At 46.8% G+C, this 25,918-nt stretch overlaps 1 protein-coding gene across 1 annotated transcript in view; it reads right to left on the bottom strand.

Annotated features, from left to right (window-relative positions):
- The window catches only part of Fry (FRY microtubule binding protein), a 237,550-nt gene that overhangs the window by 156,848 nt on the left and 54,784 nt on the right, over positions 1-25,918 (bottom strand). Inside the window, exon 3 of the mRNA XM_032886834.1 lies at positions 12,860-12,913. Coding sequence (XP_032742725.1) covers positions 12,860-12,913 — 54 coding nt within the window. The remainder of the gene's footprint in view (positions 1-12,859; positions 12,914-25,918) is intronic.

Genomic DNA, 25,918 nt, shown 5'->3' on the forward strand with positions numbered 1-25,918 from the left:
AATCTACCCCTCCCCCAAAAGAAAGAAAAGAGATAGAGATAGATATACAAATTGATAGACGGATAGATAATTTAGTAAAAATTTAAAAACAATGATAAATCAAACCATTCCTGTGTGCGATACTACAGTCTGTTACTGTAAACTTATAACGGAGATGGACTTACACCCGATCCCTAAGCATCTCTGGGTGGAACAGCCACTTTATTTAGGTATAACCTGTGCTGGGTAGGGTTTTTATTATTATTATTTATTAACTATTAATATTGTTTCGATACCTTGACACAAGCAATGGTCATTTGGGATGACGGAACTTCAACTGAGAAACTGCCTCCTTTAGACTGGCCTGTGGGTTGGTTTGTGGGGTGTTTTCTTGACTAATGATTGGTGTAGAAAGCTCTGGCCCACTGTGGGCGGAGTCACCCCGGGCTGGTGGGTGGAGTCACCTGGAGCTGGTAGGCGGAGTGACCCCGGCTGGTGGGTGGAGTCACCCGAGGCTGGTGGGCAGAGTCACCCCGGGCTCTATAAGAGCCCAAGCTGAACAAGCCACAAGGAGCGAACAAGCAAGCAGTTTTTCCCCAGGGTCTCCATGAGTTTCTGCCTCCGAATTCCTGCCTCGGCTTGTCTCAATAATGAACTATAATCTCAAAGTGTAAGCCAAATAAACCTTTCCTCCCTTAGTGGCTTTGACCATGGTCTTTATCATAGAAACAAAGAAGCAAGGATTCCACAGACTGCCTGTAAAAATGACCACAAAGCTGTCGTCACCACAGGCCCTGACAATATCGGAGGGAATCCGCAGGGTGACAGATGCACCTCTTCCATCTCTCTGACCCTGCCCTTCAGGAGTCAGACTTTCAAGGGGGGAAGGGTTTGGGATCTGCCAGGCTTGGCCCTCGAAGCCCAGGAAGGGAGGAAGGTCTTGCTGGCTTGGCTTTTGGACTCCGCCCTATACGTGAAGCAAAGCCAATGGCCACATGAATCCCAGCTCTGTGCTGTTGCTGAAAGCGGGCCTTGTGGCTTTGAAATAATCATGCTCTTCTACGGGGATGGGCAGAGACTGGGCAGCAGGTGGAGACGGAGTATACGGCGTCGCAGGCTCATTTCAAAGGGTGTTTTTTTTTGGGGGGGTGCATATAAGAGTACTAAATGTACTTTGCAAATGTTCTACTATTTGCTTTGGCTTTTTACGTTGTGAGTAGGCTAAAAGACACTGTCCGTTTATGGTTCAGCGAAGAGGGTGGCTTTTCTTTAACATCTTGTTACCCCTGCCGAATACAAAGAGGGAAATTTCACACATAAATGTTTGAATACTCACTTCATGAGGTCACGCCATATTTTATAGTCACAAGACAGATTGGCCACGAGTGGTGTGCTTAATGGTGGGTTTAAAGTCACCCCAGCGATGACTTCATTTTGTAAAGAGTTCAAGTGCCAAATGACACTGGGGGTCAGGGTACCTACTGTGCAGATTCTGAAAACACTCACATTGTAAAGTAACCTCACGTGCAGCTCGCTTTTGCTCAACCACACACTGCACTGTTTAAGTGGTAAAGCCTTAAACACTTGATTCAGTACTTTTTTTTCTAGAGGATTAGCCACCATTTTGCTGTTGTTCTAACCCCTTGGTTTTATGGCACATACCATTCTACTGGAGAATCATTTCAAAAATTCTGAATAACACTGATAATGTACAAATCCAATGTAGGGTTTATTTTGTTTTGTTTTGTTTTGTTTTTTAATTCTTAATAGCTTATTCACTTTTGCTTAGACTTTTTTTTTTTCTTTTTTTCGGAGCTGGGGACCGAACCCAGGGCCTTGCGCCTGCTAGGCAAGCGCTCTACCACTGAGCTAAATCCCCAACCCCCACTTAGACATTTTTAAAGACAGTAATTTTTCTTATTTTATGTGTTTGCCTCCATGTACGGATGTATACCATGTGCATAAAGTGCCCATAGGGGCCAGAAGAGGGCATAAGAACTACTGGCCCTGGAGTTACTGACAGGTATGAGCCACCATGTGGGTACCGGGAACTGAACCCAGGTCCCCAGTAAGAACAGCCAGTGCTCTAACCACTGGGCCACCTCTCCAGCCCCACTTACCCACTTTGAACAAGGTGTTCACTGCATTGTGGCACTACGGTGACTGCTGAAACACCGCAGGCTCACGGGTCCTTTGTGAGACAGTTATGAGTGCTCATGATGCTGTCTCAACCCTAGCACACGGATACATTTTACCCTGACTTTCCTGCTAATAGGTGGTATTCTTTTCACACATTAACAACCTAAGATGCTCTAACCGTACACAAGACAGACAGCACGCAAGCAATGGGTGGATGACAGCAAGACTGCTGAGCAAACGCTTGTGACTGAACGGCCTCAGAGCCCAGCATGAGCTGCCCAAGCCTTCACCTGGCACACTTTCATAATTTCCCAAGGGCACTGAGAAGCTCAGAAGGTCTTGGCTTCACATTGCAGCTCTCCGGGCCTGGCACAGAGCCGTTTCTCTGAAGCTCAGAGTCATAAACCAAGACAGGGAAGACTTAATCTCCCTGGGTTTTAAAATGAGGACAAAATGAGACGCTACGAAATGCAGGGCACACAATAACCTTTCTGGAATACCCGTCTCATCCTTCCATTTCTAAATATTGAAATGAAAACTCACACATAAAACACATCTGATTTCTGCATGGCAGAAGAAACTGTGGGGAGGGTGGAGAACTGCTGTTCTCTGGCAAGGGGTTAATGTCCAGATCACAGAAAGAGCCGCGAAATTTCAGCACCCCAAACTCAAAACTTCCCATCAGTAAATAAGCCAATGAACTCAGTTGACAGTCCACCTGAGAAGAAAAGCAAGTGGTCAATAAATATTTGTAAAGTCGTTCACCTCACAGCAGGTGTGGTTACCTGCACTTGATTCTGTGCCACCAACATTCTGTCCTGGGGGGAGGGGATGAAGCCCCACACCTCCCGGAAGAGCTACAGGCTGAAGGTTGCTGGAGAAGGGGGTCCTGTTCCTGGGTAGTATAATTTGCCCTTGCAGAAATAAATGACACCCAATAGAGTTCACATGTGCAACTCAAAGTAAATGCTGTGGGGCACAAGCAGACAGACAGACAGACAGACAGACGACAGACAAAGTCAGACAGACACAATGAAACATGAACCCGGGAAGGGGACTTGGTGGGAACGGGCTAATAATAGAGGCTAGAATCAAGATAGACCACATATGTGCATGCAATTGTGAAAGAAATTTTTAAAAAATGTTCAACATCCTTAAACACTTGGGGAAACTACCTAGAGCCGCCACACTCCAGTCAGGACAGCTGTCAGCAGGAAAACTAAGGAGGTGAGGACGTGGGGAGAGAAGAACACTGGCATGGGGCAGGAACAGACACTGGTGTGCCTATGGAAACCAGCGTGGAGGCTTCTGCTCTGGAAGGGAGGAGCTCCCCAAGGCAGAGGGAGAAATGCTTTTCTTCGGTGGTCTAACCTCTGGTAAGGTATCCCTGCTCCTGTAAATACCTCCCTCCAACACACCACACACTTGTGGAGAAGGAAAAAACCCTAATGAAAATCCTGAGTCTCCTCCTCTTCTTCTTCCTCGTCCTCTCCTTCCTTTCTTCCCTGTCTTTCTTTTCTCTGTCTTTGTTTCTGCCCCCTCTTTTTGTTCCTCCCCAATCTCTTCCTCCTCCCCTTCTCTCCCTCCCCTTCTTTATCGACTTCTTCCTGCTCCCCTCCCCCATCCTCTTCTTTCCCCTTGTCTCTTTCAGACACACACACACACACACACACACACACACACACACTTGGACAAACTTACACACTCACACACATTCACATATATACGTTACAAACTCACACACACACACATTCGGACAAACTTACACACACACACACACACACACACGTTCACATACATATGTTACAAACTCACATACTCACACACACTTTTACACACGCACAACACACAGACATACACTCACACACAGACAGACATGAACGTAGACCTGGGTGGGTTAGTTGGGAAGAGGAGGGGGTTAACAAGAGTGGGAGGGGGACAAGAGAGAGGAATGTTGGGCAAAGATGATCAAGATACGCTATGTACATGTATGAGACAGTTGTTATGAAGCCAATTATTATAACATTAATTGAGGCAACATTTCGGGAACTGAAAATAGACCCAGCTATACCTTTTGGCCATAAAAAGCTCTCTGTCCTACCTCAGAGATACACCCTCGTGTCTCTTGTCACAATAGCAAGGAAGTAGAAGCAGACTGGATCCCATCAATGGGTGAACGGATAATGAGTACTTGTACATACTGTGGTGGCTTGAATAAGCTTGGCTCATGGGAAATGACAATATAGGAGGTGTGGCCTTGTGGAGGAAGTGCGTCACTGGGTAAGTGGGCTTTGAGGTTCAATGCTCAGGCTCAGCTCTGTGAGAAAGAGACCCTTTTCCTAGACGCCTTCAGATGAAGATGTAGAACTCTCAACTCCTCCTGCCCCATGCCTGCCTGGCCCCTGCCATGCTCCCACCTTGATGACAATGGACTGAACCTCTGAACCTGTAAACCACCCCCAATTAAATGTTGTCCTTTATAAGAGTTGCCTTGGTCATGGTGTCTCTTCACAGCAATGGAAACCCTAACTGAGACAATGGAATCTTTTTTTGGCCATGAATGAAATCACGAAACTTGCAGGAAAATGGACAGAACTGCAAGGTATTATATTGAGCGAGGCAACACAGACTTCGAAAGACACACACTGCATGTTCTCTCATATGTGGACCCAGCTTTAGAATTTTACCTTTATGCATTTCTGTGGAAGCGAGAGCAAGTAGAGGCTGAGAAACTAGAAAGGGCTTTGTGAGCTGGAAGTGGGGGCTGGGTTCTAAGGGTGTGGGGAGGAGGGTAACAGGCTTTTGGTATGAAGGGGAACAGGGAACAATGTGGGAAGGGGTAGTGTAAGTGGTAATGGGGGTCAAGGAGGGAGCGAAGGGTCAATCAACCAAATATATGCACATATGAAGTTGCTGTAAAAATGCCTGTTGCTTCATATGCTAATTAATGCAATTCAGAGGACTCTGATGAGATTATTGGCTGAGTGACCAAAGCTGATGATAGAATTTTATCTACCAGAGCCAGACAAGTGCATTTTAAGGGCATCAGTAGGGGAGACAGCCTTAACTACTCCTTACCCAAGGGCTGACCCTCAAGGCCTCTTGGGGAATTTATGGGGGCTTAGTTTATGGTCCAGGCTTCTAACTCCAGCACGTAAGCACACAGTCAAACACCCGCCAGCTTCCTGAGGCTCAGAGGAGGCTGAGCATGGACACATGAGACTCTGAGGAGGGAGGGAGGCCTTGAAGCCTGATCCTCAAGTTTGCTTTGGGCCAGGACTCACTCTTAAGACAGAAAGAAATGACCCTGAGGATCATAGCTGGAACCATCCTGGATTCAGAATCTGTCACTAGCTGAAGCCTGTTACTCAAGTGTCGATCTTGGCCATCTCCATGATAGCAAGTGAAAATGAACAGAGCCATTGGCCAGGCACTCACTCTGTCTGGGTGGGTCTGTGAGAGCGGCGTACGCCTCACAGGCTGCTCTCCTCTGTTTATTCACCACCCCTATCTTTGTCCCTTCTTCAAGTATTCGCAATCTCACACATCAGAGATGCCCTCTCTCCCTGCCTCCCCGAATTAGTCCTCAAAATCCAATATCTGTGGTGGCCACACTCGGGCACTTCTAATCTGACATATCAGCAGGTGGGAAACTCAGAAGCTAAGTGGCAGCCTCGTCTGTAGTCTTATCTGCTGAGATTCTCCCTGGAGGGCTTTCCCCTCCAGGGTTCCATGCCAAAGCCCTGTCCCAGTTAGGCTCCAGCACTTTCTCTGAGCTCCCATGTTCATCCTTACGCAATGGCCAAAGCACGGTGAGACAATTTACATGCGACAATTAGGGTCTGGTCCTGATGTCTGGACTTTCATCTGATGTCCCAGCCGTAGCTCCTTTGGGGAACAATCAGATATAAAAGAGGAGTGACTTCCACTCCCCGGCAGAGGCTGTTCCAAAATACTAAGTTTGGGGTTGGGGGGTGGTCCAGCTAGTGAAACAGGGAGGACATCTGAATTATAATCTAAAGCTCCCAAATCTGAATATCTAAGGTGCCCTGACACCTCAGATGAAAAGTTGTACAAATCTGCATCACTAATTCATAAAATTATTTGAAAAATTGTTTGTATCAAATGCCATTTAGACTGCATGTAGAAAGTACATATGCCATAAGCCCAACCTCAAACTTAGACTTAAGTGCCATCCTTCTATGTGAATGTAAAACTCAGAAAGCCAAACCCACTCTGGCTGTAAGTATTTTGTGTGAGCGTCATTCAGCCTGCATTTCAGTCCGATCCGCCCACTATTAGACAGCACATAGGCTACAGTCTGAAAGCTAAGGTCGGAGAACGCATATGTGCACAGCTGGGCATGTGCACAGCTGGAAGGCACATGGGCATGTACACAGCTGGAAGGCACATGAGCATGTACACAGCTGGAAGGCACATGTAAGGATATTTAGTGCGTATTCAGCACCTGTCTCTTCTATACGTGTCTAGTGCCTGTCATGAATCCACCCTCTGCAAAGAAGACATTGCCGCCTTCCCAAGTAAAGGGGCTTTTATGAACATTAGCATTTCTTTCTCTTTATTACATTTGGCCACTGCCCACCCAGGTCCACTCTTGACACGTCAACTGCTGTTTGATCGGAGACGTAGCTCAGCAGTTACAAGTATCGGCTGTCTTCCAGAGGACCTGAGTTTGGCTTGCAACACCCACATCCTGTGGTTCACAATTGCATGCAACTCCAGTTCCATGCCCTCTTCTGGAGTCCCTGAGCTTCTGCACACACATGGTACCCATATATACACTCAGGCATACATACATACATACATACATACATACATACATACATACATACACACACATAAAATGATTTTTAAAAATCCACATCATTATTAAAAACAAACAGAAAAAGGGTGTCTGTTAAATTTGATAACAGAAGGGATTGGAGAGATGGCTCAGAGGCTAAGAGCACTGACTGCTCTTCCAGAGGTCCTGGGTTCAATTCCTAGCAACCACATGGTGGCTCACAACCATCTCTAATGGGATCTGATGCTCTCTTCTGGTGTGTCTGAAGACAGAGACAGTGTACTCGCAAACATAAAATAAATAAATCTTTTTAAAAAATGATACCAGAAGAGACATGCTTGAAAGTAAAATATCTACTCCACAGCTCATAGCACATTCTCCACATATCACAAAAAGCCACCCCGTCATGGGCGCCGTGGTCCTCCTCTGGCATGCTCCTCTTTACATGTTGCCAGTCATGAGGAACGACAAAAACTTAGGTGTGGAAGTGAGGCCTTTAGACCACTTAACACGGATTTATCAGCCATAAAAAATGGATTCAACAGCTGTGCACAGTGGTACACACCTGGAATCCCAGCACTAGGGAGAAAGAGGTGAAAATGCAGAGGGAGAATTAGAGGTGAACCAAGGCTTCATAGGAAGGCCCGATCTCAAGCATCTAACTTCAATACTCCAATAGTACTGCCCCACAGCCAAGAGTTCCCTCACGTTCAATTCTCCAGAGCTGTTGAATCCAGTCTACCCTCTATTGTGGTCCTGTCCCTTTACTTGTGCCCTGGACGGCTGCGTCTTCCTAGGCTTCTCCCAGCTTCCGGCACATTTTTCTCTGATGGGTTTTTCCTCAAAAGGATTTCCTCTCTAGGACTCTGTGACACTGCCCCATTCCAGCCAGCTCCCAGCACTTTAATGCTAGCCCTTTAATGTTTCTATACTATTCTTCCTTCTCCTTCAGCTCTCCCTCCAGATCCGTTTGCTGAGCGAGCGTCTAAATGAGTGGTCTTGTTATTTCTCTAGAAATAGTCTCCTATCCCGACTTAAAACTAATCCATAGCCTTTCCCACTGTCCACTTCATAACTTTCCTCTGCTTGACAATACTAATCTGTAGAACACAGTCGGGGTCCTCTGCTGGGGCTCCTGTGACCACCTGAAATGGAACATCCTCCCAACTCCCCACTTCCATTGCCACGGCACTTTTCTTCCCTTCAACACCTTTGTCTGTGGGTTAGCCTTGGCCCATCTTGTTCATCTGGATGATGAGGTCACTACTCTTTGATGACTCTCTGGGACATACAGGCGCTGCTCTCCTCTCTAGACCTCGTCATAACTTGATATGCATCCCTAGCTTCCTCATGGTGGAATTCTAAGCATAAGACACTCTCTTCCTTCTGGGTCTGAGAATTTCTTGAGGATAGGACGTCTATCAGATCTGTGCCCTCATACAGTGTCCAGGGTAGGCTTCTCTTGCCGTCATCAAACACAGGCTTAAGCCAAGCTGTGGCAGAAGAGGTTTGATTGGTTTATAGCTTACAGCCCATCAATAAGGAACACAAAAGCTCAAGGCACAAACACAGCAGCATGAACTGATGGAGAGACCACTGAGCAACGTTCCTTACTGGCTCACAACCTTTCTTTGACAGCCCACTGCCCAGGGGAGGTACCACCCAAAGTGGGCTATGCTCTCCTGCATCAATTAAGAAAATGCCCCACTGATGTGCCAACATGCCCGTCTGATTCAAGTGACTCTTCAGGAGGTTTTCTCTTCCCCAGTGTGTCAAGCTGATACCAAATTAGCCACCACACACGGCTATTCCAGACACTCTTTGTTGAACTAAGTGGAAATTACCTCAAAAGTTGGTCTGCATTGAGACCAACTTCTGCTTCTTTCACTAGTATTCATTATTCTTAAACAATATTAGTACTAACCATCTTTTGTTATGAGTCTGTTTGCATCTACTTCATTTAATGTCAAATCTTCATCAATTCCAACCCCACCCCCAATATTTGCATTCTTCAAAGGTCTCCTGAGGCCCCTTCGTGAGAACAGTCTCCTGGTGTTAACATGAGACTGTCACTTAGACCATTTTGATACTGGGGAGTGAAGGGGCATCCCACTGGCACTGGGGCCTTCCACCAGTGCAGGCTGAGCTCTTTGTAAACACACAGACTGCAGGAAACTTCGAGCATTCCCATTAATGGAATTCCCATGACTCTAAGTCCAGAGACCTTCTTCGACCTTTTAGGCATCCTGAAACCTTTTCAACAGTTGATTACTGCTGGCAATGCTGAAGGGTCCTTGTGTATGGATGTGAAGAAACGGATCAGAAATGGTTCAGTTGTGTGGAAGAGTCTAGTGTTGCCTCAGGATACAGCTAGATCAGAGGGCAACACTCAGAGGCGACACTGTGTCTTAGATCAGACCACGACACAGACAGTAACACTGTGTCTTAGATTGGAAGGCAACACTATCTTAGACCAGCAACACTGTGTCTTAGATCAGCAACACAGACAGCAACACTGTGTCTTAGATCAGCAACACAGACAGCAACACTGTGTCTTAGATCAGCAACACAGACAGCAACACTGTGTCTTAGATCAGCAGGGGAACACAGACAGCAACACTGTGTCTTAGATCAGACGGCAACACTGTGTCTTACGGATCTGGGTAACCTTCTTACCATTTGCTCCCACTTAAAGCATCTTTACAGACAGTGATGGTATGGAATGGGCCATCTCAAGCTTTCAGTGAATGTGTGTAGGGAGCAGAAGGTTGTAAGAGCCAGTTTATGCTTAGACAATATGGTGCTGCTATGGCTATCCACTACATGTTAGCTAAAACATGGCTGGCACTACACATGGTGTGTGTGTTTGGGGGGCGGGTATAGGTCTGAGAAAGCACAAGATGGCTGACACCAGATGTCTGGGGACCCAAATTAACAGTGATACACTCTATTATATAACCACATTTAGCAGACTGCCACTTTTTTTTTCCTTTTTTTTTTCCGGAGCTGGGGACCAAACCCAGGGCCTTGTGCTTATTAGGCAAGCGTTCTACCACTGAGCTAAATCCCCAACCCAGACTGCCACTTTTTTGTATGGGTTTTATATGAACATGGCCCTGAGATCAGAGCAGTAGCCTTAGTCAGCCCGCCTGTGCTTTTCTGTAGCCTCATGTGCCTACTCCTATGCAGCCCGTGTGTGCCAGCATGTGTCTGGGTGCCTGCTGGTGACTGCCTGGTCAGCAGCCTTCTTCTGGAGTGAAAGAAATACGTCTCGTGACTAAAGAGTCCAAAATCCCTTTAGCCTCCCAGCCTTTCATTAGCCCTCCTCAGATCATGGACCTGACAACATGGGGTCATGGTTGGGTTGTAGCTCTGGACTGCCACATGATGGTCACAACACAGGTCCATGGGTTATACTATTGAGTCACAAGGTTAATGATCATTTAGTGAATTCAGTGCCTAAGCTGAGATTTAAACCTAGGCTCAAAACTAGCTCAAAACAGTAGTGTGTTTCTACCATGTTGAATGGAAAAGCTAAATGAAAGAACAAAGTGTACTTAAGCTCGATGATTTGGGATAAGTATTCCTCACTGCTGTGTTGCAAGCTCAATGATTTGGGATAAGTACTCCTTGCAGTGTTAATTTAGATGAATTGAGAGAATAAAGAAGGCGTTATATTTAGCTAGAGAAACTTGTTTTTCCAAGAAAGGGTAGAGGCAGCAGGATAAAGAGAATAAGAATATGAAATGTAATGAAAAAATCACGCAAAGTTAATGATAAATGATAAAGGGAAGAGAAAGAGCCCACGCCTGACACTTACAAAATGGCGACACTGCGGGCGCCTCCACCAAGGGTTTCTAACCAATGGAACACTGGTTAACAACCACAACACAGGGCGGAGGGGTGAGGGTCCACCCATGGTCTATCCAAATCCAGGTAAACAGCCACAGCTGCCAGCCCCTGGGCAAAGCCAAGGTCACAGCAGCTCAGGAAGCTGGGCTGAGCACCACCTGACTGTCAGGGAGCACCATGGATCATAGAGAATAGCATCTCTGTGGTGGATGTTGCTGCAACACTCCAGACTCGTGAGTCCTGAGGTGTCTCCCAGTGTTGCAAATGTAGCTCCCTTCTGTAGGGTTCCTGGACCATAAAGCTCGAGAGTTCATTAGGCCGTAGGGCACTGAGCAGTATTTGGCCTCAGACACAGACACCCACTCAAAGGTTTTAAAGACTTTACATCATTTACATCCAGGGTAGCACCATGACACCTGACCAGCTTCCTCAAAGGTCCTGCTACACATCATTCCTAGAGGCCTCTAAAGCCTGGAGTGACAGGACCAGGCTCTCTCCCGTCCAATGTCCCATGCTCACTCAGTACTTTTCTCCATTGGAGCCTAAGGCTCCATGTTTTTATAATGATTATTAAGGCAATTTTTCTCTTTCATATTTGTCAATTCAACTCTTGTCAATTACATTCTGTTTCTGCCCCCATGCCCCCACTTCCCCATCCCACAATCTCTCACCAGGATTACAGATTAAAACTAGGACATGCTACGTAAGCATTCTACCACTGACTGTATCCGCGTCTCTCTTTCTAAGGGCAGAGTTTTACTCTGTAGCTGAGGCTTGCCTCCGACTTACATCCCCTAGCCTCCACCATGTAAGGGCTGGGGTTACAGGTGTGTGCCATGAACCAGGCGGGCCTGGAAATAGGGGGACGAAACTAAAACCAAGCCCTGGTGTAGAGACCCGGTCATCGCGGACTACAACTAAGTTAGAGGAAGTTGACTTCAGTGGCTTCTGTTGTGGGTTTGGTCTAATGCTGCTTGTATTATGTTAGTTTGTCCCCCCAAATTACACGGAATCTGCATGTCTGCAAGTAAGACGCTGAGGGTGCCTGCCCCCAGTTGGTTTTGATTGGTAAATAAAGTTGCTGGCAGCCAATGGCTGGGTAGGGGACCAAGGGAGGAGGAAGGCTAGCTACCCAGCCCAGAAAGGAGTCGCTGCCACAAACTGAGAAGTGCAGGACAGAGCGACACCTGCGTGGAAGAGCTGGGGGTCATGGCCCAGGAGGGCTGCAGGTCTGGGTCCCGGGCAACCAAGATGGAATATAGGTTTTAGTAGGTGCTGAGCTGGGATTATTGGAAAGTACATCAGCCACGTGGAGGTTAGGAGGTGGCCCAGCCATGGAGATGTTTAAGGGCTATTAAAATCTAAGGCGTGCGTGTGTGCGTGCGTCTTTCATTCCGGAACCCAGAACATGGAGCCCATGCCGCAGACACCACTCAGGTGATTTGGAGCAGAGATCAATTGGCCACCACAGGATTCCCTGTAATCACCTTTTCTTGGTCTCTAATTTTGGCATACAAAGATTTAGGAAAATAAATAATTAAAACAAAACCCCGAGGACCTACTTCCATCCTTCCACGGCTTTCCAGTTCTCTCTGACTCAAACCACAGGGCACCCCCTGAATGTCTAATAGCCAGCTACAGATGCCGAGGGGATCAGTGTTTCTTGAAAGATTTATTTTGCTTTCATTTCATGTGTACATTTTTGCATGTATGTGCATCACATGCATGCTGTGACTGCCGAGGCCAGAAAGCACCGTTGGATCCCATGCAGCTTATGGTAAGTGTGAGAACCAGGTCTGGGTCCTCTGAACCTCTGAACCATCTCTCTCATCTCTGAGGGCCTAATATTAAAACCACACGCCTATGGCTCTGAGGAATTCCTCAGCCTCACAGTGGCCGTCCCTGCCTCCCTGATTGAAACGTATGGTCCTTGTAGCGCCTCCTCACCTCCCTGAGCTGTGTCAAACACCAGGGCCTCGCTCACTGGAGGCAAGCCCTCTTTCACCGAATTACAGCCCGGCTCCTGTTTTGTCCCTTTTGATATAAATAGAAAACCACACGGCATGCACAGCCATGGCCTCATACCTGGTCGAACTGGGGGTCTTCTCCACGTTGCAGGGATTTCGTCAATGGCTTTTCCTACAGGAAAAAAAATGTGGAAGTAATTACCTAAACTTGTAAACACTCTGAGAGAAATGTCATCATTCTTGTAATTTTCTCATTCATTTTTCCCTTCATGGAACAAGGAGGTGCTGGATTTTAACCACGTTAAAAAGTATCCCTTTGCTACTCTGACCTTAACCTTTCTCCTTTAGATTTTTGTAAAATTATGAATATATGTGTGTGAGGTTGTACACATGAGTGCAGTGCCCACAGAGGCCAGGAGAAGGTTCTGAGTCCCCTGGAAGTGGAATTACAAGCAGTTGTGAGGTGCTCTTAAACAAACTGGGGTCCTCTGTAAGAGAGGGGGATACTCTTAACTGCTGAGCCAGCCCTCCAGCCCCGTTTCTATCACAGCTCTTTCTGCTGTTCCTGGTTGGTTGAAACAGGGTCTCCTTAGGCAAGCTTTGATCCCCCAGCTCCCACGGCAATGGGATTACAGCTGTACAGCAGCGAGCTGGGCTCCTCGGTCTCCTTAGCCGATGCCTCCCTGCTCAACATGAAGAACTGACGTTCAGGACAACGTAAAACAATCACAAGGTGAAATCTCCCCTCATAGAGGCTGACGGGAATGAGAAAAAAACATACAAACTCACATAGACCAGCAATTCCGCTTCTGAGACTATGCTGCAAAGAAGTGAATTCGGTTTGATGAGGAATGTCTGCACACCCATGTCCCCTGAAGCACTGTCCGTGATGTCAATTCAAGGATACCCTTAATGACTATCAGTGAATTCATGGATAAGGGAGATGAGACTCTACAAAATGGAAAACTAGGCAGCCTTAAAGAAGGGAAGCCTGTCCTCGGGGACACCATGAACCTCAAAGACGTGATGCCAAGTCATGGAAGCCGGGCACGGAGAGAAAATTCTATGTGTACACAATAAATAAATAGTTACAAATTCTACAAAGAAGCTGGTGCTATAAGCAGTCCTGTGTGTTTGGTGGAAACCGCATACTAACAACTAAGAGATTTATTTTTATTTTTAAATTTTAGTGTATAAGAGCTGGGGCATAGATCAGTGACAGAGCACATGTCTAGCAAGATCATGGCCCTGGGCTCAGTTGCTAGTAATACAGGAAAAGGAAACAAAAGAAGAGGAAGAGGAGGAAGAAGAGGAGGAAGAAGAGGGGGAGGAGGAGGAGGAGGAGGAAATAAAGAGAAAGGAAGGAAGGAAGATAAGAAGGAAGGAATAGGGATGGATGGATGGATGATGGATGAATGGATAGATGGATGTACGGACGGACAGATGGATGCTGAGGCTAGGGAGATAGCTCAGCAGTTAAGAGCACTGGCTGTTCCTCCAGAGAACTGGGATTTGGTTGCCAGCACCCACATTCGGCAGCTCACAATGGCCAGTAACTCTAGTTCCAGGGGACCAGATGCCATGTTCTGGCTTCCATGGGCACTGCATCCATGCACACATACACACAGACACACACACGCAGACACACACAGGTGCACAAAAACAAAAAATAAAGTTTACAAATAACTTAGTGTTTTGGGCCATGGTAGAATGTTTCCAATTCTTTTCATGTAGAAATAAAATAAAGTTGGTGTACTGGACCGATACGTAGGGCAGTTTGCCAGTCACCTACTTGCCAGGTGGAACTGGTGGACAGGGTCGTGTGGTTTGACTGACATTGGTCCCTCTGTGTTATCACGGCCCACAGCTCTACCATCACTCCCTCTGGGAGACCTTTGGAGCCAGCCTCCAACACCAGTTCCGTGTCCCAGCTTTCTTCCTTCTACAGCTCATTGCATGGCGCAAAGCCACTTTACACTGAGGTGTGTGTGTGAATGGAGCTCCGCACGCTGCTCCTACTTATCAGAGGCTCCTGACAGGCACAACCTCTGTCTGTTCCACTGTTTAAAGGTCCTGGGGTAAAGCAGGGCTTGGTGCAGGGTTAGACATGAGGTCCTCCACTTTGTGTGCGCATGTGTGAGCTAAAATTTAAAATGTATATATTAATATTGATGTGTGAATATATATATATGTGTGTGTGTATATATACATATACATATATATATACATGAATATGCTTGGCCCAGGGAGTGGCATCCTTTGGAAGGGTGGCCTTGTTGGTTGGGGTGGGTGTGGTCTTGTTGGAGTGGGTGTGGCCTTGTTGGAGGAAGTGCGGTGTCACTATGGGTTTATGGGTTTTGGCTTTATGATGCGATCTCGTCCTAGCTGCCCGGAAGGCAGTCTTCTCCTAACTACCTCCAGAACAAGAGGTGGAACTCTCAGCTCCTCCAGCCCCATATCTGCCTGGATGCTGCCATGCTTCCTGCCTTGATGATAACAGACTGAACCTCTGAACCTGTAAGCCAGCCCCAATTAAATGTTGTCCTTTATAAGAGTTGCATTGATCATGGTGTCTGTTCACAGCAGTAAAACCCTACCTAAGACCAGATGTGGTGGTGCACACCTTAATCCCAGCATTTGGGAGGCAGAGACAGGCAGATCTCTGTGAGTTCCCAACAAATCTGGTTTATATTCAAGTTCCAGGCCACCCAGGGCTACACGGTAAGAGTCCATCTCAATAAATAAACAAATAATAAAATAATAAAATTTTATTGTGGAAAATATTGACGAGACTTACCATTTTTAAAAGGATAGTTCTGTGGGGTTAATACACTTACGGTACAATCAGTCACCTCTTTGTCAATTTTATGAGCTCTTTTCATGTTGGGAGCTTTTATTTCAATGGTGACACTGAGACCCGAAAATAATTGAGAAAGTGACTCTTACTGTCTATGCCCTGAAGCCATACACGATGACAGAGCTGACACCTTGGCTTCTGTGACAACTTCCTGTGCCTTGGTACTATAGCAACACAAATGCTCATTATAGTACATAAGTTCAAAAGTTGGGAAGGCATCAGCATGTGAGACCCAAGGTCAACCCAAAGCAAATGCTGTCACACGTCACAGTTCATGCTTACAGTAAGATTCCCTCCTCACTTCTCCTCAAAAGAGGATTCAGCTGCTGTGTGTGTGCACAGCTCCCCAGTTCTCTAAAGCCAGCTTTTCTCCCCTCAATCAAAGAGTGAGGCTCTCCCAGCCCCTTAGGGTAATTCCTCTCCTGTTAGAAGGCTTCCGCAGAGGGATGGGGCGTGGCGAAATTTGCATCTCCCCTCCCTACTCCTCCCCCCTCCATCATCCCACTTAAACAAAACAACCTATAAAGCTCTTTGGGTCTATCTTTCTAACAGGGCAGAGGGAAGCCACAGAAATCCACCCTAAGTTCAAATCATTTCAGTGTGTTCTAGCTTCCTGTCACCAGGAGACCATCTTTTTACATCAAGTGCTCTAAAATGCCTCAGAAAAATGGTGGCCAAATAGGCCAGATCAAACAAGCCAGATCCCAGCTAGACGTCTTCAGAGGCCTATCAAAGAGGAGCTTATCTTAGGGATTCAAGAAGCACATTAAATACATCCCTTCCCACCTCTAGCTTCTTAGCGGGTCCCCCAAATAGCAACTGGGACCCACACAGACTAGATTTCAGGAAGATTCAACTTATACAGTCTGTGGAGTCATAACCATTGGCACGTTTAACCCGGCAGAGCCATGGGCTCATATGACTGCTACTCAGACTGCAGAACGTGTCATCCACCTGGCTCAGGACCTAGATTTGTCCTAGACGGAGGACCGTGTGAGGGCACAGGAGGAGGACCCCCAGCCTCCTGGATAATCTGGAAGCCTCATATCCTCACTATGATCTGGTGATTTGGGTAAGATGGGGAGGAAAAGAAATCCAGTCACGGCACTGAGACAAAGGGTGGCCTATTAGTGGCCTGTCAGCGTGGCTGTCACCCTCTTTCAGAAATGCCTTCAGTGTCGTTATTGTTTAAATGATGTTAGATGTCCTCCTATATGGTGTCCAGGAACTAAAGCCGAATCCCACATGTTCTCTTGGGACCACGCGTAGTCCAGCGGATATTAAGCTTTTAACTTTAACCTCCTCTAATGGTCTATTCATAACCAGAAAGTTCTATTATAAAAAATAGTGTGGAGGTGTATTTTAAAGCATATACGTCCTCCTCCCTTAAAAAGACCAAAAAGCCCGCATTACTAGAAGAACGCTAGTATTTTGAATATAGATTTAGTCACGTTTTTATTTGTTGGTTTGAATGTTTGCCTGTGTGCATGGAGGATACTGAGTTCCCTGGAACTGGAGTTACACACGGTTGTGAGCACCATATTGAAGCTGAGAACGGAACCTGGGTCCTCTGGAAAGCAGACCGCACTCCCAGATGGGAGCCGTCCCCAGCCCCAAGGCTTAGAGAAACTTTTGAGGTAACCACCAAAGCAACCAAACAAAACTCCAACTAATCGCCGGCCTTTGCAAGTCTCAAGACCTGAGTGTTTGCTGAGAAGAGAATGGTTTGCAGAAACCTCACATTTTATAAATTTAGATCACACATCGTATGTGAGTTGGCAAAAATGTCAAAACTCGGCTTGGCTTCCCCCTCCCCCTACTCCTTCACTAGGCAGAGGAGGATTCTGACTGATGTGATATCCCGTCACCATGGTGACCGTGTCTTTCAGAGTGGAGGTCTGGGGACCCAGCAGTAGCAGGAATGCTCTCTCAGCCTGAACTAAAGAAAAGCAAGCACAAGATATTTTCCTGACTATCATAGTTTTCTCTTTCTTATTAGTGGTAGCTCGGACTTGACTTTAAAAACATGCTCTGAATAACAATAACCTTTCACCCCAAGCAACTCCCCCCGTGTTTGGGGGTAGGGGCACACACCTGGGTAGCAAGTGTCCTGATTAGGTACTGGTGTACGGACTGGCCACTGCACAGAGCAGAAGCATGCCCGTTTGTCCACAGTTAACAGCCTCGTTCTGTGCCACCCGGAATGGTGACCACCCAGAACTAGTTAGAATTCTCAGATCTATAGCGGCTATGTGTGCAGAGGTGGACACGTCTGCTTCCCTTTTTTCTCTTCAGCTAATGAGTGTCTGTAAGTAAAACAGCACACACTGATTCTTTTCACCCAAAGCATCGGGAAAAATAATTCAAGATGAAGACAATGATACTGGCTGTCCCAAAGAAGTCAGGCAATTTTCTATCTGGTGGTGGTGGTGGTGGTGGTGGTGGTGGTGGTGGTGGTGTTTGTTGGTGGTGGTGATGGTGGTGTTGGTGGTGATGGTGGTGGTGGTGGGTGGTGATGGTTGGTGGTGGTGGTGGTGGTGGTGGTGGTGGTGGTGGTGGGTGCTGGTGCTGGTGGTGGTGCTGGTGGTGGTGGTGGTGGTGATGTTGGTGGTTGTGGTTGTTGTTGCTGTTGGTGGTGGTGGTGGTGGTGGTGCTGGTGCTGGTGCTGGTGGTGGTGGTGGTGGTGGTGGTGGTGGTGGTGGTGGTGGTGGTGGTGTTGGTGTTGGTGTTGGTGGTGGTGGTGGTGGTGGTGGTGGTGGTGGTGGTGGTGGTGGTGCTGGTGGTGGTGGTGATGTTGGTGGTGATGGTGGTGGTGGTGGTGATGGTGGTGGTGGTGTGTGCTGTGAACCATGGTGGTAGAGACCAAAGCCCTTAGGATTATTTGGGTACTCGTTTCATTTTTTCATTGGAAATGAATCCTCTTTGTGGCTGGCTCTGCTCATGTCAGTGGAGCCCACTTCTCTGTCACCTTTAACAGTTCCAAGTCCAAATCCATTATCTGAACAGCAGAGGGGAAACTTCGATTAAATTTGGCTACGGCGTTAATCTTCACTTTAACTGAAGGAGAAAATGGCTCTCAGACACCGTCCTCCTTCTACGAGAGCCACCACAGAAACCTTCGCTCATTTGTTTCTGAATGACAGCCTCTACTGTTGGTGACTGCTATTTTTATTGGTCTAAACTTACTGCTCTACAGTGTTGCTGTGTTTAATAACCAGACTTTCAGTCGGTCTGGCTGGATCTTTGTGTATCCCTTCCGGTCCTTGTTCCGCATAGCAGCTCTTCACAGCCTCTCTGTTCATCTCCCTAGCTTGTCCCAGTCCCAGTCGGCCATCACTGTGCTTGCTTTCACTCTGGTCCTCTCTGCCACTCTTCTGTTTCCCAATGAGTTGACCTGAACTTCCGTCTGCTTCCGCCTTCTCTTCCCCACTCCCCCTTCCTTTCTATCTTTGGTTTTGACCCAGGGTTTCTCTCTGTATAGCCCTGGTTGTCTCTTTGTAGACCAAGGTGACCTCAAATTCACAGAGATCTGCCTGCCTCTGCCTCCCAAGTGCTGGGACTAACGGTGTCCGCCACCGCCACCAGGCAAGTGATCGGTTTTTCTTTCATCACTGAAAAACATCATCCCCAGAGGCCCGGGAATCTCAAACATGGTGGCCATTATTTTCAGTACTCTCTCTTTTGCCCTCCACTTGCACTGAGATGTCCCCCACCATCTCTTTCTTTCCCCTCCAATCACTTCCCACCCCAGCCAGCTCTACTTTTTCTCCATGGCCTTCAAAGGCTAGTCTCTCCTTTAAAATAGTCCTACTCTGTAGCACTGAAGCATCCTGGGAGAATCTCCTGGAATACCCAAACTTATGTCCATTCGACCTAGGACCTAGTAGAAAGAAATCCCCAAAGGTATCCAGGAACATCATCGAGTGGAGTATTGTGCAGTAAGAGAAACAGGTGTGAATAGATACCAATAAGATATCCAGCAGCAACAGTCGGATAACTGATAGCGTGACTAGGAGATAACAAGATCTGCACGGGTTAGAGTTGCTACCGAGTCGCAGCAAACATCTCTACTGCCCAGATTACACCGATGCCTTTAGAAATGTGAAAATGCTATGTAGAAGCACAGCCAATCTACATCAGAGGCGATCGCTCGAGACTTACTAGTATTGTGCGTTTCTTCCCTTGTTTATCTGTTTATTAGTTTTGCTGCTGAGGCTAAAACCCAGGGTCCTGTGTGTGCAAGGCAAGCTCTCTGTCACCGAATGACACTTCCAGGCCCTACAACTGAACGATTGTGAATAGTTGTATATCAGATCCCTCTCTTCCAGGGCTTGGGATAATCCCAGAAGGGGCGGACATTAAGACTGTAAAAGCCACAGGGAGAGAGCGGATAGCATATTGAAACAGTATTTGCTGGATTGGGTGGGCCATTGAACATATGAACTCAGGATGACTGACAGTATGTTTACGAAGCATGCACAAGATCAAGCCAGTCAAAAGCCAGCATGCCTAGGAAGCGCAAGGCCCTGGGTTCGGTCCCCAGCTCCGAAAAAAAAGAACCAAAAAAAAAAAAAAAAATCACAGCAAGAGGGGTTGGGAGGGGGGATGAGCTCCCACCCCTGTCTAAAGAGCTATTGGCTGTTGATGGCCCTGGGAGAGGGATAATCAGCTTTCTTCTGGGACGTGAGCTGACAGGCAGCCCACGCTCCAGTAGTTGGGCTCACACATACATGCATACAGACAACGTTGAACAGACTCGGTGGGTATTAGATTGAAAAACAAGAAAAGGGGCCCTTGAAGTTGGGAGGGAGGAATGGCAGGCAGAATAGGGGAAGGATTGAAGGGAGGGACCAGGAAGTTGATAAGATCCAAACATTATGTGCACGTGTGAATAGTAAGTAAAATATTTAATACCTTCTACATTCTTAGTGTGTGCATGTGAGCATGTGTGTGTGCATGTGTGTGTGTGTGCGTATGTGTGTGTGTGCGCGCGTGTGTGTGTGCGTTGTTTGTGTGTGTGTGTGTGCGTGCCTGCCTGCCTGCCTGCCTGCACGCCATGACCTTTGAAGATCAGATGACATGCTGAGAGTTACTTCTCTCATTCTATCAAATAGAATCTGGAGACTGGATCACATTACCCGGCTTGCTGGCCAGCACCTCTACCTGCCGAGCCATCTTGCTGCTCCTAGAATGAATTTATATTAGTATCCTTTTGTCCCTGTAAAACACAAAACACTTTCGTATGATCTCTTACTTGTGTTAAAAAAAAAAAAAAAGGATGCATCCGAATGACAAAGACACAGTTGAAATGAAAAAATTAAATCAAAAGAACACTGAAATTCTATCTCATACGAGGCAGTGTGGTTGTCATGAAGAAGAGAAACTTCTAGCAAGGATGCTGTGGGGATGAGCTAGAGAAGAGAGTAGCCACAGTGGAAGAACGGTATGGGTGGGTTCTTCAAACGGCTGAACATAGAATTAGCGTGTGATTCATGGATATGGCCCCCAGGTAGATGCTTGAAGGAATGGAGGCCACCATACAGCAGACGCTCCAACACACTTGAGTTGATTGTGGCACTATTCATGTCCAGCAGCCAGGGTATGGGCCAAGGTTAAGCACATCAACAGAGGAGGATAAAGAACGCCTGGCAGATGTGGATGTGGGGTTTTACATCAATTATAAAGATGCAAGGGGATGTGTTATCTACACAAAAGCCAATCAAATTGGATGGCATCGTGGCATAGGACTTCTCCCATGTATAGAATAGAAATATCATAGGTTCTCTCTGTCTCCCCCTTGTACCCCCCACACACACACACACTTGATGCTTCCTTGGCATCAGAGTCACTGCTCTCTTTGGGAGGGGTGGCCACTGGTGACTGAGCCCGACACCCATGTGTGCATGGGCAACGCTAATTCGACCCAGCGGATTATAAAAGAAGGGCATGGAGTTGGGTGGGGAGGGAGTCCTGGTGGAAGCCACAGAGAGGGAGCGGGGGTGGCTATGATGAACATACATTGTACACACATATGAAATTTTCAAGAAGTCAATAAGAATGTTAAAATAAATACATGATAGCCCTGACCCATGGAGGAACTGATTACTACTAAATGGGAACACAAAGCCCTTTGATTCTTTTTTCCTATTTCAAGATACCTCTTACATGCTTTGCTTGTTATAAGTTTCACTTGGACCACAGTGGGGTATTAAATTCCATTTCACAGATGAGAAGTCTTACTTAGGAGCCACAAAAGCAGTGGTTCTCACCTGCACAGTTCCAAGCATCAAAACAAACTTCGGGTCCAGCCACACGCAGAGAAAAGCGACTCTGCACTCTGCCGGGAAAGCATCTGAGGCAGCTGCAGGGGATCTCTCCTCAGCCATTATCCCCACTTTTAGCCACGGCCAATGCTCTGGTTCTGAGTTATGGTGCGGCTACAGCAGCGGTTCTCAACCTTCCCAATGCTGTGGTCTTTTAATAGTTTCCTCACGTTGTAGTGACCCCCCCCAACTGTAAGATTATCACCGTCACTTCATAACTGTAAGGTTTGCTACTATAAGGAGTCATAATGTAAATGTCTGATATATAGGGTACCTGACAGGAGATCCCTCGCCACCAAGTGGCATCGCAACCCCACAGGTTAAGAACCGATGGTCTACAGGTTTCCTGGGAATGGCTTGTGAGATTAAGGAAGGGCAGTGCCAGCCAAAACAGCCTCATTACTGAGCAGGTCATTCAAAACCTGACTGGTTTAATTATACCTGAAAAATAAGCTAGTTCCTTGGCAGGCGTGCCCCGTATGACTAGCCGTCCTCCCATCTTTTTTCTGAACAATATCACCCTGGCTTCATCACTGCCTTTGGCAGGGAGCTCAATCTAGGTTACTCTCTATGAACTTCTATCAGATGCACTGAAGCAGTACCAGCTTCAGATTAAAGAGGGTTTTGGTCTAAAAGAAGGGAAGCAGATTGGAAAGCACCATGCAGAGATCTGAAGGCTCTAACTCCAGCCCCACCCAACAAACACACACACTGCTGTCTTAGCACAAGAGGATCACCCTTCCTTCAGGCTTACTTATCTTGACATGTACCAGGGTGACGTTCATGAAGCTTTAAACACAATCCAATGTAACAGACTGTGTGACGATCTGACAGAGTCTGTCCCTTGGTACAGAAGGATTTCCCAACCCCCAGACCCCTTAAATATTTAACATGGTTCCAGATGAGAGGACATGATGTTTCTGATATCTGGGAGTCAGAGAGAACATCTGAGGATGAAATGTTATGGCTATATGTCCAATCTCCGGTCTATCGGTCCTTAGGAAAGTAAAACCAATCTATAAAAATATTGTTTGACTGATTAGTTGATACTTTTTCATTGATTTATTTATTTTAAAGGTTTACTTTTGTTTTACATGTATAGGTGTTTTGCCTCGTGTGTGTGTGTGTGTGTGTGTGTGTGTGTGTGTGTGTGTGTGTACACCATGTGCATGCAGCGCCTGAGAGTACCAGTAGGGGACATTAGATCCTCAGGAACTGAAGTTACAGATGATTGTGAGACACCAAGTGGGTGCTGGAAATGGAACCCTGGTCTCTCAGAATGTTAGCCAGTGCTTTTGGCTGCCAAGTCATATCTCCAGTCCTGATCAGTTCATTTACTTTGGGATTGGGGTGGTGTTGGGGACTGAACCTAGAGACTTGTACACACTGGGCAAGCACTCTACCACTGAGCTACATCCCTAGCCAAAAAAAAAAAAAAAAAAAAAAGGGTCTATTGTGAGTACAAATGGCAAACATCCCAGCCTGGCTCTGTTCCTCTCGTCAGACATGAGGAAAGTCACGAGGCAAACCAGGGTAGGCCTGTTTTTACTTGCCCAAGGCTTCCCTGCTTAGAGCCATAACCAAGTCATACGAGAACTGGAATCGCTGGTCCCAGTATAGACTGCAGGCGGCCATCTGTGGTTCTAGCACTGTGTCCCACTTATGTCAGGTGGACATAACTGAACCCGTGCCAACTCTAAAATCAACTCCCAGGAGATGAAGCTGGGGGCAAGGGACAGAGGTTTGTCACAGACCCTTCTACCAGCACCTGGAACTTTAGCGTGTGATAACACTACCATGAGCTAACTGCCTGGCCTATAAGAAGCCAGTGGGTCATGACCATAGCTCATACAGGTTTGGTCTTAAAGCACGGCATATGTCACTGCATACACTGGCTGTTGCAATAGTTTGGCATGCTGGACTCTCCCGAGATCTCCTACTCTAAGAAAACAGCTTGGATTACTTCTAGTAATTTTAATGAATTCTTACAGCTTCTGCCAGCCCATACCTGAGCTCCCAACTAGGCACAGGGCCAGTATCTGAAAGAGCCTGCCTAGGTCTGAGCCAGTGTGTATTAGTAAGGAAGTCATCCTGGCTCAGGCAAGTCCCACCTTCACAAGACCTTTCATCCCTGAAGTACTGGCAACTTGGCTCTTATCTTAGTTAGGGTTTTACTGCTGTGAACAGGCACCATGACCAAGGCAACTCTTTTAAGGACAACATTTAATTGGGGCTGGCTTACAGTTCAGAGGTTCAGTCCATTATCATTAAGGCGGGAACATAGCAGCATCCAGGCAGGCATGGTGCAGGAGGACCTGAGAGTTCTACATCTTCATCTGAAGGCTGCTAGGACAAGACTGGCTTCCAGGCAGCTAGGGTGAGGGTCTTAAAGCCCATGCCCACAGTGACACACCTTCTCCAAGAAGACTACACCTCCAAAGAGTGACACTCCCTGGGCCAAGCATATTCAAACCACGACGGCTCTCTCTCTCTCTCTCTCCATCTTGGTGTCTGCTGAAGGACAGGGTGAAAGCCACACTGGCTGGCTGCTTTTGAAATCATGCAGACATTTGTATTTTCAGAGACCCCCAAATTCACCCAAACCCACAACTCTTACAAACTCTTTTGTCAATGAGTTGAGATTTCTCCTTCCTGTTGGATGTTCTAGGCTCAGGCATTAGCCAATGCCTCAAATAGTTTCCACCACAGTTCTTTAAAGAAACAATGGAAAGTTCCAGAAATGCAAGAGTTAAAACGGGCTGGAGAGATGGCTCAGAGGTTAAGAGCACTGACTGCTCTTCCAGAGGTCCTGAGTTCAAGTCCCAGCTACCACATGGTGGCTTATAACTATCTGTAATGAGATCTGGTGCCCTCTTCTGGCCTGCAGGCATATATACAGCACAGAATGCTATATATATAAAATAAATCTTTTATTTTATTTTTTTTTTTTTGTTCTTTTTTTTTTCGGAGCTGGGGATCGAACCCAGGGCCTTGCGCTTCCTAGGCAAGCGCTCTACCACTGAGCTAAATCCCCAACCAAAATAAATCTTTTAAAAAAAAGTGTAAGCAGATAAAACATCTGTTGCACATATTAGGACTATGACTGCTTAACAGGGCTACGACTGGCTGTCTGACTGTTCTCGCCTCACAGTAGACAATGCTGGGTCCCGACTGACTACCTAAAGCATGAATCACCTGCAGTTTTGTGACGGAAAAGTACGTTTCTTTAACATCAGCCAGACTATAGGAGAGGAGGCAGACAATAGAGCTAGCTTGGGAAGATAGAAAATTTCTTGAAATTCCCATGGTGGACTGCCTGGCTTTTCGGTATGACCTGGCGCTACGCTGTTCCTTGCTGTCTCTGTGCCTGCCTAGCCTCAGGTCTCTATGACAGTTCTTCTCTGCAGACCATCACTGTGTGACTCACTTCCTATCCTGGTTACCCTGCCATGGTCCTCAGCATTTATATATGTGGTGGTTCAAATGAGAAATTTTCTCCATAGGCTCACTGATTTGAACTCTTGGTCCCCAGTAGGTGGCGCTGTTTTAGAAGATTGCAAAACGTTTAGGGGTTGCAGCCTTGCTGGAGGACGTAGGTCACTGTGGGTGGGCTTTGGCAGTTTATAGCCCCACCCCACCTCCGGTTCACACTCTCCCCGCTTCATGTTTATGGTTGACGATGTATTCTCTCAGGTTCCTGTCCCACTGCCTGCTGCCGGGTCCCTCCATCACAATGGACTCTATGTCTAGACCCACAAGCCTGAATAGACTCTTTTTCTCCTGAAGCTGCTATCTTGTCAGGATGTTCTATCACAAACAGAAAGCATCTAAAAGAACATCCATGGAAACCTAAGTACTTGTTGGAAACAGTGAGAGTGTAGCCTTTGTCTCCTGTTGTGAACTTTTATTTGTTGACCTCAGTCTTAGTTAGGATTTCGCTACTGTGAAGGGACACCATGAGCAAGGCAACTCTAATGAGGGTTCAGTCCATTATCAT

This window comes from Rattus rattus, chromosome 16 (genome assembly GCF_011064425.1).
Source record: "Rattus rattus isolate New Zealand chromosome 16, Rrattus_CSIRO_v1, whole genome shotgun sequence".
NCBI lineage: Eukaryota > Metazoa > Chordata > Mammalia > Rodentia > Muridae > Rattus > Rattus rattus.